Source organism: Protopterus annectens, chromosome 1.part0, assembly GCF_019279795.1.
Source record: "Protopterus annectens isolate FY-2018-M chromosome 1.part0, PAN1.0, whole genome shotgun sequence".
Lineage (NCBI taxonomy): Eukaryota > Metazoa > Chordata > Ceratodontiformes > Protopteridae > Protopterus > Protopterus annectens.
This window is the reverse complement of record NC_056725.1, coordinates 1627997773-1628015377: the sequence shown is the minus strand read 5'-3', so window position 1 is coordinate 1628015377 and position 17605 is coordinate 1627997773. Positions and strand designations below refer to the sequence as shown.

General features: G+C 43.0%; 1 protein-coding gene across 1 annotated transcript in view; it reads right to left on the bottom strand.

Annotated features, from left to right (window-relative positions):
* MEI1 (meiotic double-stranded break formation protein 1) overlaps positions 1-17605 on the bottom strand; it is a 2282292-nt gene that overhangs the window by 2039303 nt on the left and 225384 nt on the right. Inside the window, exon 4 of the mRNA XM_044073933.1 lies at positions 9401-9531. Within this exon, the coding sequence (XP_043929868.1) occupies positions 9401-9531 (131 nt within the window). The remainder of the gene's footprint in view (positions 1-9400; positions 9532-17605) is intronic.

Here is a 17605-nt window from a genome sequence, read left to right as displayed (position 1 = left end):
GTGGACCACTCTCTTTTCTTGAGGTTGGTATCTTCAGTGAGGGATTCCTACATCAAATACAGGTGCTCTTGCACCGCCTCTTGCCATGACCCTAATGCTAATTCAAGAGTGAGCCCGGAGGACAGGTAGAAGAGGCAGTAGTCACTGAGTGCAGGATGATATGAAAGCCTATTGGAGTGGGTTGTCTGGAGTACCCTGGTGTGACTCCACTGGCACAGACAAAGAAGGAGGAGGAATGCCTGTTGGTGCCATCCATTCCCCTGGTCAGCAGAGTATTCCTTCTACTACATCAAAGCTGGAGAGTAAAGCTAGCTGCCTGAAGTCTGCATCCCTCAGATGCAAAGACTCCAAGGAAATGCCAGACTCCGGCACCACTCCCATCTTACATGGCTCCGAGATCAGAGAGAAAAAGAAGTTATGTACCTACCATAACGTTCCATATTAGTTGTCTTCTTCTTGCCTTCTTTCTTGCTGGTTGGGTTCAGAGCCGATCCTCAGCTCCGACTCGGCCATCTTCAAAAGCTTGAGAGCTGCATACTGGCTCAAGGCCACCCCATATCCCATGATGCCTGGCACAAGATACCCAGATCTTGTTTAGTAAGTCTAACTGCAGACATAATAAGGAAAGGATCCTATCCTGGAATATATAAAACCTACCAAAGAGGCTACTAGACAGAAAGGAATAGCCAGAGAAAAAAAAAAACATAAGGACCTCTTCTTGGTCTACAAGGATAGGGGGATGGAGGGTGGTATGCAAGAAAGAAGGTGAGAAGAAGACAACTAACATGGAACGTTATGGTAGGTACATAACTTCTTTATGTTAAGTTGTCTATCCCACCTTCATTCTTGCTGGTTGGGACAGCGTCCCTAGCACCTAAAATCCTGGGTGGCTCACCGGAACAAACTCTTCAAAACAGTGGAACCAAAATCAGCTCTGTTCCTGGAAACCACATCTAACTTATAATGTGAAATGAAAGTATGTGGGTTAGCCCACGCAGCCGCAGCACAAATAGATTCCATGGGCAACCTAGCCTGAAAGGCCACAGAAGTGGCTAAAGCTCTGGTGGAGTGACCTTTTGGTTTCACAGGTAATTCTTTATTCCTCAGTTGATAGATAAATGTGATGATAGAAGTCAACCACCTGGACAAGGTAACTTTTGAGACTGGAACACCTTGTTTACCCTCAGCATAAGAAAGGAAAAGTTGCTCCAACTTCCTGATATCCTTGGTTCTATGCAAATAAAAGCGTAGTTGCCTGTGAACATCTAACTGATGCAATTTGTATTCTGCCCTGTTGGAGTGGTTGGGAAAAAACTCAGGAGGGTCTATGGACTGATTCAAGTTACTCTCTGAAGAGAACTTAGGAAGGAAGGAAGGATTAGTCCTGAGAGCAACCCTGTCATTGTGGAACACTAGGTATGGAAGACGGGTACAAAGAGCCTAAAGTTCCGAAACTCTTCTGGCTGAAGTAGTGGCTACCAGAAAGAGGGCTTTCCAAGATAAAAGCTTCAAGGAACAAGATGCTGCAGGTTCGAAGGGGGGCAAAATTAGAGAAGCTAAAATCAAATTTAGACCCCACAGAGGTGGAGGATCTCTCAGTGGAGGCCTGAGCAGAGTGGTTCCTTTGAGAAAGGCTTTACATAGCTTATGAGACATGATATTATTTCCCCGACAGGCCAACGTGAAAATTTGAAATTGCAGCTAACTGAACTCTAATTGTAGCGGAAGCGGACCCAGAATGAAAGAGTTCCGCAAGAAATTCCAAGACGTGATGTATAGGGGCTGAAAATGGGTCTATACTCTTAGCCTCTGCTCAGGAAGAAAAACGTTTCCACTTACTGGTGTAAGTTTTTCTAGTCGTAGATTTGTGCGATGATAAAATAATTTTGCGCACAGAGGTGGAGATATCTGGAAGCCTGGCTACGGTTGGAAGTGGAGCAACCAAGCAGTGAGCTGGAGAGATTGCAGGGATTGGTGCAGCCCGCCTGATTGATGGATCAGAAGGTCTGGAACTAGGTCCAGAGTCCAAGGCTGCTTGAGAAGATGATGATGCAGGAATGGGAACCATATTTGTCAAGGCCAGTAAGGAACAATGAGGATCATTTTGCAGCCCAATATGGTAGCTTTCTGTATTAGTTTGGGAATTAGGGGAATGCATAAAGAAGTCCCTCAGGCCAATTGTGGACTACAGCGTCTCTGGGTAAATGCCCGGGAAGTGGAAGGAGAGAGAAGAAATTGCTGCACTTGTTGTTGAAGGGGGTGGCAAAAAGGTCTCAGCAAGGTTGGCCCCATTTGCGGAATATTTGGTCCGCCACTACTTGTTTCAGAGACCACTCGTGAGGCATGAGAATTGCTCTGCTCAGCCTGTCTACTATAACATTAGACTTCCCAGGGATGTGCGTTGCGATCAGAAACCGCTTGGAAGAGATTGCCCACTGCCAGAGTCTGAGTGCTTCTCGACATAGGGGGTAGGACTTGGTTCCGCCCCGCTTGTTGATGTACCACACTAATGACATATTGTCCATTTGAATTGCAATGGTCCCGGTAGGAAGAGAGTCCTGAAGAGCTTGCAACGCTAAAAGCACGGCCCTCATCTCCAAGGCGTTTACATGCAGGTGGTATTCATGAGGTTGCCAGGTGCCTTGGACTGTCCTGCCCTGATAATGCCCCCACCCCCACCCAATCAGGGAGGCATCCATGGTAACCGTAGCAACTGGAGGGGGAAGTACAAATGGTCTGCCCTGGGGCACTGATGTGGAGACCATCCACCACGCAAGGAGTTTTTGCATGCTTCTGTGATCATAATCATGTGAGACATGGGAAGCTGCTGGAAGGACCATTGGGTGAAAAGAAGCCACTGGAAAATCCTCATGTGGAAACAAGCTAGAGGAACAAGTATGATAGCTGCTGCCATGAGACCCATAGTTTGGAGGATGAACCTGGCTTGAATTCTTTTGCATGCTAATAAGACCTGTACATGTTGTCGAATCACTAATACTCTGTCTGGTGGAAGGCTCACTGACATGTCTTTTGTATTTAAATTTGCGCCTATAAAGGTGATAGACTGACAGGGCGACAATGCAGACTTTTTGAAATTTATTCAGATACCTAGTCTGGAGCAAGTCTCGATAGTGTAGTCTCTGGCTCACAGAAGGTGATGCCTGGTGGTAGCAGTGAGGAGCCAGTCATCTAGATATGGAAACACCTGGAATCCTTGCCGTCTCAGGTGAGCGGTAACTACTGCCATACATTTGGTGAACACCCTGGGGGCTGTGGTGAGACCAAAGGGCACAGCTCTGAACTGATAATGGCTGGCTCCCAGCCAGAAGCGAAGGAATCTTCTGGAGCGTCTGTCCATTTTGACGTGGTAGTACGCATCCTGAAGATCTATAGAGCGCATCCAATTGTCTTGACCCAGAAAGGGTAAAATGGACTGTTGCATGACCATCCGAAACTTCGTTCTTTGTACAGACCTGTTCAGTCTGCTGAGATCCAGAATGGGTCTCTAGTCTCCTGTCTTTTTTGGTACCAAAAAGAACCTTGAGTAAATTCCGGATCCTTGCTGGTCTGCTGGGACTTGCTGGATGGCCCTTTTTCTTAGCAGTTCTGAAATTTCTTGAACTGCTTGATCCCTTAGACTGCGTGGAACATCTGGAAGGGACTTGTTTAACACTAAGGGAGTGGGAACAAAGGGAATTCTGTAGCCTCTGGATATAACCGACTGTACCCATTTGTCTTGTGTTATGTCTTGCCAGGCTCTTGGGTACAGCGATAATCTTCCCCCGACTGCCTCCAGAGGTGGGCAGTCGGGCAACCCTTCAGGGATGCTGGAAGGGCTTCTCAGAGAAGGATTCTCTGCTGCCCTGGTTTTGCGGACCCCCTCTGCCATGAGGGCGGCGTTTATTATTGTTCCCTCCTCTGCCCCTGGATGGGAATTCACCACGTGTGTCCGGCAAGGCTCCCTGGGATTTCCAGGACCACATCTTTCCACTCTTCTGACCCTTGGGATATGGTCTAGAAGGAGTGGAAAAACAGACTCCCACAGCAGAGAGAGTCTTGTCTTCTTGTTCACACCTGGTTAGGGTGTCCTTCACCTGTGATCCAAAGAGAGTGGAACCGTCAAAGGGGGTATTGGTGAAAGATGCTCTGAAGGGCTCCGCAAAATTACATAGCCACATCCATGCGTGCCTCCTAAGGGCAACGCCTGTGCCTGCGGCTCTACTCGCACCATCGGCTGCATAAGAAATGAGCCTCATGGAGGAGTTCACCACTGAATTAAGAGTCGCCAGCTGGGAGGCTGCCTTGGCCTGGGCCCCCTCAGCTGATGGATCTTGGAGGGTATCTCCAAGCTCTTTAAGGACATCCCTTTGAAGACGGGTAAAGTGGCACAAATAATTCAGAGACCTCATGGAAAAAGTCGCTGAAGAGAACATCCGCTTCCCATATCTGTCCATCATCCTGGACTCCTTGTTAGGGGGATGGACAGATGAGGAAGTTTCAGCCATCTCCTTCTTTGTGGCCGCCGCTACCACCATGGCATCAATGAGAACACCTTTGGTCAAAAACTGTTTATTCTGTGGTGCAGTTATGAATTTAGCGGGTCTTCTGGGGGTCGGTTCCACTGTGTCTGGAGCTGACAATGCCTTCCGAGCCACCACAGACATCAGTGGGTTGAAAGGCGGAGACACCCAGGAAGTGGAGGGTCGGGATTCAAACACATCCAGGAATACAGACTCATCCTCCGAAGGGCTCAGGGTAGTCCAGTTCCCCCACTGCCTAAGCATCTCAAGGATTTCTGAGAAGGAGACATCTTCAGTGGGGGATCTCGGGGACCCTTCCGAATCCTCTAAGTTGGTATCTGATGTGACAGACTCAGGGGAGTCAACATGCTTCCTCTTGCATTTTCTCTGACGAGGTGGTTCCTCTGAATGATCAGGGGAGGCCTCAAAAGAGGAAGATACACCCAAGGGGGTGCCCTTGAGCGTTGGTTCCCCATGCTTGGGGTCTGGAGTAGAGGCAGACGCAGGCACCATAGTGGGAGAAGCCGATGGGGATGATCGTGGGGCTGACTCAGAAGCCAGCACACTCCTCATGACCTCAAAGGCATCCCTGCTCGAATGCTGAGAAGGCTCCGGTTCCAAAGAGATCGGAATCCCTCTCCACACCAAGTGAGATGGCTCCGAAGCTGATGTAGGAGCCGAGCTCACCTGCGCTGAAGCTCCGAGGGGGAGAACGGGGTCGGACAAGGGTCTGATGCCACTCGCCCCCTCGGAGCCGACGAGGGAGTCTCGGCGCCCAGACCCTTCCAAGGACGGTACCAAGGAAGTGATTGGAGCCGACGATGGAACCGAAGGAGAAGGTATCTGTGCCGACGCTTCCATGACTCGAACCCCAACAAACTCCAGCTCAAAGCTCAAGGGAGGAGTCGGAGAAGGAATAACTGCAGACATGGACGGAGCCGACATCTGATGAGGGGGACTGGACAACATTTTTGCTAGGGCTTGCGATTTCAACAGCCTACTGACCACTCTCTCCACATCCTGATCTGAAAGCCTTGATGACTGAGAAGAGTGGGACCGATGACTGTGCTCCGATTGGAGCAGAGGAGACCTTGGAGCTGAACGTATCGACTCCTGGGTGGGAGACCTAGATCTCTTTCGACTCCCCACCGACTCCAAAGTGCAAGTCGGAATTGACTGGGAGACAGGTAAATCGGTTCCGTCCGGAACCGAGGCCGAAGGAACAGCTTCACCGATTGACGGCTCCAAACTGGGGGCCGAAGATTTATGTGGCTTAGACTTCATGGACTGAGCCTTAGCCGGTGAATCCTGCTTAAGTAAACCCCGTAGGATTAACTTATTTTTACGCTCCTGCAGGACTCTTGGGCTGAAAGCATGGCAAACCAAACAAGAGTCCTGCAGGTGCATGGGAAGTGTGACCGGAAGAAACAACCAGGGTAGATCCACCAAAAGCAAATTTGCAGAGACATCTTCTGACAGCATGAGTCACACTTCTTGAATCCGGACACCTTGGTATCCTTGGACATCCCTGAAAAAAAAATGGAACACCAAGAACAATACACAAAAATTAGGATATAATAACTACCACCCACACTAAAGTTACCACACCCAAAAAACAGTAAAAGAATACTAACAATATTTTCCCTACAAGCTAAATAAAACTTACAAGCTAAATAAAACTAAACTAGGTAAATGCTAATGAAAAAAAAACTTTTTTTTTTTTTTTTTTTTTTTTTTAAGAGAAAAAGAAAGGGTTAGCCTCTAATTTAAACGGCTATGAGAAGAAAGGGGGAGGGGAAAACTCTCTAACTAAAACGAGTTTTCTGAAGGGAAGGGGAAGGATTCAAGAAAGAATTACAGGTACAACAAGGATACACTGAAAAAAGTTGTAACTACTATAAACAATCTACGCTAACCCTAATAATTTTTATCAAAAACAGATAAAGTAATGAAAATATATGACCTGAGCCAGTAAGACAACCTCGCAGCAGAAGCGGCAAACGAGATCTGGGTCCGTAGGCTGTGGGTCAAATGTGAACCTTGCTTGGCACCAAGACCACTGGAGTGAAAAAGGTCAAGGTAGGGATGGGAGCTGGAATCGGCCATCCCACTGGATCCAACCCAGATGGTGATAAGTCAACTGGCTCCAGAAACCCCAGAACCACAAGGCCCGAGGGAGGAAACAAGCCAGTCAAAGTGGAACCTCAAGTCACGGCTCCAAGGTCACTGGATAGACCAAGTTGCATCTGAACCTGCAGGAATGACGACATCAGCTGCTCCAGATTGGCAGGTCTAATACTCCTGACTGACTGGATTAACTGAATTTAAGAGTCTACTGAGGAGGGCTTGGAGGCTTGCTTACTGGTATAAGGCCCCAAGTACCAAACCCGAATCAGAGAAGTTCAGATTCAGGATCGAGAAAGGGATGACTCTGGGGAAAGTCCCTAGGAACAAGAAAGGGCTAGGGGCACCAAGTGTGGGGGAAGAAACCTTCCCAATATTCTAAACCAATGGGGAACTGGTCTGAGGAGTTGGATCCAAAACTGGTAAGATGCAGCCAGAAGAAGTAAAGATCTTTGAATCTTCACACCCGGCTTGTTAGAAGTAGGAGAAGCCACTCATTTGTGATCCACCTAAGGCAGTTTGGGGTCTTTAGCATCATCACTTCAACCCTGATCTCTCTTGTTCAGCTTACTAGCTACAGCAGAGTAGGAAGAATCATCTCTGGCAGGCAGAAGACCCTTGAGGACTAACTTAGCCCTATACTCACTGACAGCTCTGGTGCCAAAACTTTCACAAATGGAGCAATCAGTCTCCAAATGAGCAGCCCCGAGGCAGTAAATGCATCGGCCATGTGCATCCTGCAAAGGGAGCTTGTGGCCACACTCCACACACTTTTTAAAACCCTTCTCCATTGTAACCATAGAGTAACACACAAAAAAAACACCACAAGAAAACCAACTACAAGCTACTGTACCTTTTTTTCAAATACACACAGAGGAAAAAATGTCAGAAAAAGCCCATGAAAGTACAAACATTTAAATACGTAGCCTAACCTAATCACTACCTGTCTACTTATCAGCACTACGTATCTTACAACTATAAAGCTAGGATAGAAGAAGAGGTGACAGAAAATCAAAATGCATCAAAAAGGTTACACTAAAGTGGAGCATGAGGCCTATCTGCTGTCCTGGAAGGCAGCAAATGAGATCTTAAGTAGCTTGGAGACTTATAGGTTCATAGTTTAGTACTAAGCTAACTGCCCTTACGAGCCATTTTAAGCCTAGCCAGTTATCCCTTGTGAGACACTCAAACCCTGCACCTTATGTTTGTAAGACAAACACCTTAGCCATTAAGCCACCCTTCCAAATGTAGGTTTAAGTCTTTGGACATGTCTGGTATCAGATCTAAGTCAGATCCAATAAACCACAGGTTGAAGCCTTATGGAAAAGAAAACATCAGATCTTACTATTAGCCCACTGGTGTATGAGCAGGCAGCCATAATAAGTTACAAGCAATCTTGGTTCAAGCCATGCTGATGTCTGTGAAACTGCCAGGGGGGTGGGACTCAGTGGCCTCTAGACTTTTCTGTCTCTCAGGGAGGGCATCTGTCATGCTACTGCAAGGCTGATCACTGGCAGGCTAGAAATTTCAAACCTGCAGCCTGCAAAGTTTATTCCACTGGCATCTTTCAATTCCTCATTTAATTGTGCGCTCAAGGAGCTCTGAGTATAATGAAACCACCAGGAATCATCACATGTGAGAGTAAAGTGTATATGAGAACCTAGATATAAATAAATCCCTGTAGCTGGCAACAAACCATAAATGATGAACCATCATGTCTTGTAACACTGTACCCACAGAGAGAGTGGTTGTAGAGGTGCACAGGCTGGTGAAGTTCAAACAACAGAACTCAAGCATCTGCAGCTGAATAAAAACATAAGTCAAGTAATGATATAATTTAGAGCTCAAAGCATGCAGCTGAATACCTTTAGCAACTTTGAAAAGGAAGTTAATTCCATAATACAGTTTCTGCTCTTTACTGTGGGTATTCCCATCTGTATTTCTGCATTAGGTCTTGTAGCTCAATGTGGGATGTGTTGCTTGCAGCTACTTCACAGATCATGAAAAGTCAACCAATTACCTGGAAGTACTATGTTATATAATACCTTACATTCCCAGTTGTGCTGTGTGGTGTACTCTGTCACTAGAAACTAGAAGAGCAACATTAAACTTTTTACTGTTTTTTTTCCCTTTTCTACACCAATGAAGTGATAAACCTTCTGGTTCATTCAGGATGCTATTCTGAAATGGGAATGCTACTGCTTGCTATAGAGCACTCATATCATGCTCTACAGGCCACCCCTGCATCTATAAATAATCTGGCTAGCTCAGCAATAATTATACTCTTTGTTAAGGAACTAAAAGTCTTATCTGGTTAGCCCAGAAAATATGCTGTTTTTTTTTCAATTTCTGCACCCAAAAACATTTCCAAAAGCACACAATGCAGTGAGAACACCCTGGAAGCACACCCAACCAAAATATGACTGCTTATATACATACACACACACACACACACACACATATATGTATGTATGTGTGTGTGTGTGTGTGTGTGTGTGTGTGTGTGTGTGTGTGTGTGTGTGTGTGTGTGTGTGTCTAACCTAACTATTGCTTTTCAAGGGGTGAGGTGTAGCATGCTGCCTGGCAATAATATGTGTGCCGATACTCAGCACACATCCTCCATTCCTTTTACTTCTATTGTTCAGACTGAGGGCTCAAAATGGAAGAATACAGATATAGAGACAAAGCGGTTTCTTCTTTCTTTCTTTCTATTTTGGAGCTAACATTTTTGCACATCTCAATATTTTTTCACTTACCTTTTTCAGCACTAAAGGCAATGGATTCCCTCCCTGTAGAAGATTAGTATCTTCCATGTTTGCATCACTCCCAGACTGATTCATCAAGATGGATACAAACTGGTTATAATTTAGCAGCTGCTTCAGTAAACCTGAAAGAAATACATGACATAATAAAGCAGTAATAGAAATTTATCAGCATCCTTTACAAGATTAATTTTATACAGCAAAGAATAAGCTCAAGAACTAAGTAATAACTAAACTACTCTGGACTACCCCACCTCCAGGCTTAGCTCACATCTCATGTTCACAAACAGAGTTAATACATTCTTAACCGAATACAAAATTATGATTGATACCAATAACTTTACTAAGCTAACTATGAATATAACTCTAAATTTCAATGACTCTAAAAAGTATTTAAAAGTATACAAGCTATCTCCCAAGTTCTAGAAAAAAATAGACTGGAAGGTATTGTGCACACATTTACTTCAAATCATAATGGCCCTACAATAAAATAAGCTTGGATTTTTATGTTACGTCCAACTACTGTACTGTTGAGTACTCTGCAAATTGTTTAATATAGCACTTTTTTTCTCAATTAACTAGTTTTCCTTGTACATTTTGGCTGTCTGGTGGATCTGTTGCTTGCCTTTTTTAACACAGTGAAACATTTAATGAAAAAAACTTTAACAAAATGATTAACCATATTCTGTGTACCTGATAAGCATGTATTATAGCCACATTATGTGATAGTTACATTAAATCATATCTGATCTTGTCTTAATTAACTTAATGTATTACACTGTTCATAAACAAAATATGACTGACCACTTCAGTGCAAAACAGAAAAAAATAGATACAAAAGAACAAAGTGCTAGCTAAACGTACACATGCCAGGCATACAACTTTCACCAGAAAAGTACTTCATGATTCCTGTATAAAATGTGGGTCACACTGTACAACCCCAGAACCAATAAGATATTCTGATCTTATACGAACACTGCAGCATACAATTTTCTTATTCTGGCTGGGCTAAACTTTATGAACAAATGTTCTGAAAAACAGCTGTGTAAACAGTAGCATATGAAATTACAATAACAAAAATGGTGGTAGACATGCCATTCTCATTTCGTGGTAGACATGCCATTCTCATTTCTCTGATGCTCGCTGAAGTTGTTTGTCAATTGCTGGTACCAGAAGAATGAGCAGACAGGTCCTGCAAATACCAAATGATTTATGAAGAAACTTTTCTTGATGGGTCTAATGAATGAGTTCAACTTCTCCACCAATCATGATTCTGCATGTTTCTCAGAAGGCCACATACTCAGGATGCACGTCTGGTGTCAGAACACTCGATGAAGCACTGTGCTGACTACATCAGAATTCCTAGACCCTAGGCCTGCCAGATCACTCACCAGCCCTATGAGTGAACTCAGTTTCCATGGGAAGAGATGAATGATGAGAGCAGTGGTTTTGTGAATGACTGCTAGCTCTGAGACAGTTAAGAGGAAGGTACTCTGGAAGATACACAGATCTGAAACAGTCAGTGGTTTCCAAGGCAGTCAGAATGTATTTTCTATAAGTACCTATCTGAATACATAATACATATGTGCTTAGCATTTCAAGTTATCAGTGACTGGACCCTCTACTGTGGGTAACTACTGGGGATTTCTTCTTCCCTTGTTCTAAAATTGCAGACATTTTCTCTGTTGAACCTGAGCTCAACAGCATGACATATGTGCTTAGCATCACAAATGATCAGTGATTTCACCTTCTATAATGGGTAACTACTTGGGATCTCTTCTTCTTCTTCTGTTTTTTCCAATTTGCAAACACCTTCTCTGTTGTCCCTGAGCTCAATGGCATGACATATGTGCTTAGCATCAAAAATGATCAATGATGTGACCTACTGTAATGGGTAACTACTTGGAATTTCTACTTGGGATTTCCTCTTCTACTTTTCCCAATTTGCAAACACTTTCTCTGTTGTCCCTGAGCACAATGGCATGTGTTTTCATGCAGACACTCTCCATGGCATTGTACACCTTGCAGGAGAGCATGTCCATCTCCCAGCACTACTCACTTTTTTCTTCTACTCACACATTTCATTTCTTGATCATTAGGTACATCATGAAAAAGTTCCTCCATTTGATGCCAAGAAAGTCAAAGCCTTGTAAGTATTCCTATGACTAACAACTCATGAGGCTGGATCCATACAGCATTGCCTCCATTACCTAGATGAAGATAAAACAGCAGCTATACCAAGACGCTTGCTGCCTCCTCTCACAGCACAGTTCAGCTTAAAAGCGAGTCCTTTTTAAAAAATCCACACATTTAATCCCACACAGTTGGCTTTCTCTCTCTTGAATCACGAGCTTCTTTTGAATCTACTATAATCTATTATAAACATTTGAATTATAATATTATTTAGTTAAAACAGATAATAATAAATGAAATTTTTGAATAATTTACAGCTCAGCATATATGCTTTTAGCCATATGCTGTTATATTATTTTAAACTCAACGTCCAATGCTAAATGCTATTTGATTTGTGAATTAAAGCGCTAATTTCTGGCATGAGCTATAGTCTCTACTACTATTATCTTTCTTTTATTTAAACCAATACGCTATTACCTAGATGAAGAGTATAATACCAAGTATTAAGTCCCATCATTTCAAAAATGGCTAACCAGAGGTAGAAGGGGAAACAGTTGAGGCCTACATGATTTCGCTCAAGAAAGTAGTGGTTGAGGATCATGCTCAGAGCAGTTCTCATCAGTTTATGCCCTTATATAATCAAAGGCCAATGCAGAAGGTGATGAAGCATGAGGCTACAACCTCCTCCATGTATGTCTGCAGTCAAACCAGCCTTATAGACCTTGTACACTGCCAGTTCCTTCTTTACCATCAACTGGTTTCAGTATGTCAGGTTCCTGGCAGTGTGGGAAACTATCCAAATGTAAGCCAAGGATGTCCCTTGCAACAGGGGTGAGACAGCTCCATTTCTGAAAATGTCTCTTCACTGATATTTCTTCCTCTGACTGACTAATCTGCAAGGAGACACAGAATTGAATGAAGCTGCCAAAAACCTTTACATTTGTCAGACATACTCTTCTAAGTGGAAGAGGGTCTCCATTTGGATGCAGAGGCACTTTATACCATTTTAATCAGTTTACTTATTTCATACACATGTATGACTTGTGCCCATGCTCAAGGTGTCTGTCTCTGGCATTTGTACACAATACAGCCTTGGGTACTTACGTATTATCGCAACCACATTTTTAACCTCCTGTAATTAGTAATGTTTTCACTAAACAACTGCATAATTATATACAATTATAAGTAATATATATTACTGTATAAGTACAAATGAGTGGGTAAACTTCCAGTTAGTACTATTTTACATTGCTTTGAAAAGAGGAATCAGAATAAAAAGCACAAGCAGGAGGTTGTCAACCACCTGCAAACGGACAACAATTGTCATCAAGCGCATTATTTAAAACATGCAGCATACAACCATTCTGTGTACCACTCTGCCCAGAAAAGCAGGGGAACTGAGATCCTTGAAGTGTTTAACTTGGTTGTACTACTTTTAAAACAAGCTTCCTAAATCAACCCTTGAGAAAGACTTCTGATTATGGAGGCTTCAATTACATGTCAGTTGCATCCATTAAGTCCAAGAAATGCTACTTTTCTTCAGTCTGGTGTCTGTATTCAGTACGTATGACATGACCCTATTTTGCTTGAAAGTCAAACTCCTTTGTAGATGCTTTCTTGCACTTAGTGAACATCAAATTGCGTAGCAGAAAGGACTCCAGAATTGTTGCTAATATAGCAAAACTCAGTTGCTCAGATCCTGTCTGCAAGTAAACAATGAAAGTAAGCGTTTTCAGCCCCAGAAAGATAGGCACAACTTACTTATTTCTCAAAAATTAAACATTTCGAACAGTATTCTGCTGCGGATTTCAGGCTTACTGCATGTAAAAGTCAGCAAAAGTTTTAGGTGACCAAAAATGTTTTTAATTATATGGGGTTAGAAATGTGGTTGCGATAATACGTAAGTACCCAGCCTTGTAGAAGGCAGTTCTTAAAGGGGGTTCTGCATATTCAGGCACCACTGAGCCACTCTCCTTTTTGGGACGTCAGTTTCATAACTGATGGGACCTGCTGATTCAGCAGCTCCTGAAGTCTGTCTCATGGGCGAAGCTTTTCTTCTTACTCATTAGCAATAATGTTGCCACTGTGCATGCAAAATATTATACTTCTGGCTTACCTGAAAGTAGAATATGTAGGAAAAAAGTTGTGCTTTACTTTATTTGAGGATGAAATCAGATGGGCTATTAAGGTAATAGTTTATTATCAAAATGTTGAAAGGCACTTCTTTGAATACTGTATGTTCGAATGCACTATTTTTAAACTTTCACAATGCCAAACTGAACTACTACGAACTCATAATAACAAAAGTAAAGCTTGATCAGTATTAAGGGTTTGGCATTGTGAATGGAGATCGCTGTATAGTGTGGATCGGGAAATTTACCCTTTTCCTGATCTTGCAGTTGGTATATATAATATGCAGGGGGGCTTGCCCCCTGCAAAAACATAAATGCTGACATGGACTTTCAAAAACGGAAGTTTGGAAGTTCGAATGTCGATCACTGTGGTTATAATTTCGAACATTGTAGTAATTCTGTATTACCAAATTCGTCAAAACAATTCGATAATTTTATTAAAAAATATTGTGACTTTCAACATTTTGATAAAACCTAAGGCAATATTATTTATATAGATGGCATGACAACTATAAGGTTCAATCAGAAAAGGTTAGAAAAGACACAAAAATGTGAATAGAAAGGCAGTATGCAAATGAGCAATGGGAGAATATTTGCATGGCTTCAAGTATACAACAAAATCAAGAAGGTTTAGAATTGAGAATAGAATTAGAAACAATGGGATATATATATATATATATATATATATATATATATATATATATATATATGTCTCCCAAGTAGATTTCAGAGAAGTTTTCCACAGGTAGACAGCAAATACTGGAGATATGCTGGGAAAGACAGAGGTACTTAGGAACATTTTTCTTGGGGGAGTGGTGAAACAAGTTGGTAGATTTTAAAAATTCCTTAGAGGATACCTTGTCAGAAATATTGAGAGTGCAAATTATTGTAAGTAAGGAAATTATTCTTTTAGCTGGGATACAGCAACTGAATTGCCTACGCATAATAATGCCCAACTGCGTTTAATGCTGTTGACTGCCAAAAAAGCAATTACTAGAAAATGGAGAACAAAATCTAAACCAACTTTAACTACTTTAAAGTACTGAATGTTATAAAAGAGATAAAAGATCTTTAGAAAACAGAAGCTGCAAACTAGAAATAAATGGAATTTGTGGGAACAATACACACAAAATAATAGATGATGAAGAAAAATAAGTTATGTTCTTAACATAACATTCCATGTTTGTTATCCTTCATCTCGCCTTCCTTCTTTCTGTTTGGGTTCGGAGCCGACTTGGCCACACACTATACCTCAAAAAGTCTTTACTGGCTCGAGGCTCACTCCTATCCCAAAATGCCTAGTGGTAGCTACCCAGATCTTGTTTGTGATAACCATCCACTAGACAAGCAGGTAAAACAAGAATCAATTTACCAAAAGTTACCATAGCAGGAAGGAGGCATAACAAGAGAGGGGACAAAGACTATATCTAAGCAGCTGGAGTGACAGCAGAAACTCAGTCAGTGTAGCCAAAAAAAGGGAAATCATCTCGATCATCCTGGAAGGGGGAAGGAGGGAGGGACACAAGAAGGAAGGCGAGATGAAGGACAACAAACATGGAACATTATGGTAAGAACATAACTTCTTTATGTTATGTTGTCCCTATCTCGCCTTCCTTTCTGTTTGGGACAGCGTCCCCAGCACCTAAATCCTGGGTGGCTCACTGGAAAAAAATCTTCAGGACGGTGGAGCCAAAGGATGCCATGTTCTAGGAGGCCACATCCACTTTGTAATGAGTAATGAAGGTATGGGGGTTAGCCCATGTTGCTGCCGCACAGATAGAATCTAGAGGTAGTCTAGCTTGAAAAGCGATAGAGGTAGCCAAAGACCTAGTCAAGTGTCCTCTAATCTTTCCTGGGATTTTCATGTTTCGTGACTCATAAATATAAGTGATTGTGTTCGAAAGCCACTTTGACAAGGTTACTTTTGAAACCTGAGAACCTTGCTTCTTGTCTGAAAAGGCTACAAATAATTGGTCTGATTTTCTAATGTCCTTGGTTCTATGTAAATAAAAGCGAAGCTGCCTATGAACATCCAATTGATGGAGCTTATATACTGCCTTGTTGCCATAATTGGGGAAGAAAACATGAAGTTCAATGGAGTGATTCAGATTGTACTCTGAACATACTTTTGGCAAAAAGGAGGGATTAGTTCTGAGAGAGACTCTTTCTTTGTGGAAAATTAAATAAGGCAGGTGAATGGAAAGTACCTTAAAACTCTGAAACCCACCTGGCTGATGTAATGGCAATCAAGAAAAGGGTTTTCCACGACAAAAACTTTAGAGGACAAGAAGAAGCTGGCTCAAAGGGAGGAAGAATTAGAGCTGCTAAAACTAAATTTAAATCCCATGGAGGGGGAAGTTCTCTTATTGGGGGTCTTAATAGGGCAGTACCTCGTAAGAAGGCCTTGCAAAGTTTATGTCACATGACATTAGAACCTAAGTGTCGTATGTGAAAATTGAAAATGGCAGCCATTTGCACCTGAATCGTAGCTGCAGCTGCTTCTTGTTCAAAGGTTTCAGCCAAAACATCAAGAATCTTTGAAATAGTTGCAGTAAAGGGATCAATCTCATTCTTTTTTACCCAATAAAAGAACCTCTTCCATTTACTGGCATAAAGTTTCCTGGTAGTGGGTTTGTGTGAAGAAACCAAAATGTGTTGAACCACAGGGGAGATTTCTGGAAGCCTGGCTAGGATCGGAAGTAGAGAAACCAAGTTGTCAGCTTGAGAGTTTGTATGGATGGGTGGGGAGCACCTGACTGATATGTCAGGAGGTCTGGAACCGGGTCTAGAATCCAAGGCTCCTCTTGCAGGTGATGCCAAAGGAATAGAAACCATATCTGATGAGGCCAGTAAGGGGCAACAAGGATCAATTTGCAACCCAACAATTTTGCTTTCTGAAGAACTTTGGGAATTAAAGGAAATGGGGGGAAGGCATAAAGCAGTCCCAGGGGCCAATCGTGAACAAGTGCATCCCTGGGTGACTGTCCCAGTAGTGGGAATAGGTCAAAGTAGCTGCTGCATTTGTTGTTTAGGGGAGTGGCAAAGAGATTGCAGCATGGCTGACCCCATCTGCGAAAAATCAGATCTGCAATTTCCTGTTTCAGAGACCACTCATGAGACATACATATTTGCCCTGCTGAGCTTGTCCGATATCACGTTGGATTTCCCCGGGATGTGTGTCATGATCAGAAAACGTTGGGAAGACATCGCCCATTGCCATACTCCTAGAGCCTCCCGACACAAGGAGTAAGACCTGATTCTGCCCTGTTTGTTGATATACCACACAACTGACATATTGTCTGTCTGTATTGCTATAGTCCCTGAAGGAAGAGAATCTTGAAGTGTTTGCAATGCCAGGAGCACCGTCCTCATCTCCAGGACATTTATATGCAAATGGTACTCATGTGGTTGCCAAGTCCCTTGAATAGTCTGTCTCAGATAATGCCCCCCACCCCATCTGGGAAGCGTCTATAGTCAGTGTGGCTACCGGCTTGGGGGGGGGTCAGGAACGGTCTGCCTAGGGTGACCTGGGGGGAGTAGAGCCACCACTGCAGATCCCTCCCGCAGGCTTCTGTTATTGAAATCAGATGTGACACTGGTAGATCCTGGAATGACCACTGAGTGAAAAGGAGCCACTGCAGAATTCTCATATGGGCGAGTGCCATAGGGACCAGAGTAATTGCTGCCACCATAGAACCCAAGACCTTCAGTATGTAACGTGCCCGAATTCTCTTTTTTGTCATGAGAACTGAGACTTGTTGACGAATGGTAGAGACCCTTTCTTGAGGAAGCCTCGCTATCATGTCTCTTGTATTTAATTCTGCCCCTATAAATGAAATAGACTGACAAGGCAACAAGGCAGATTTTTCGTAATTTATGGTGATGCCTAGTTGTGCACAAGTGTGAATTGTGTGGTCCCGTGCTTTTATCAGGT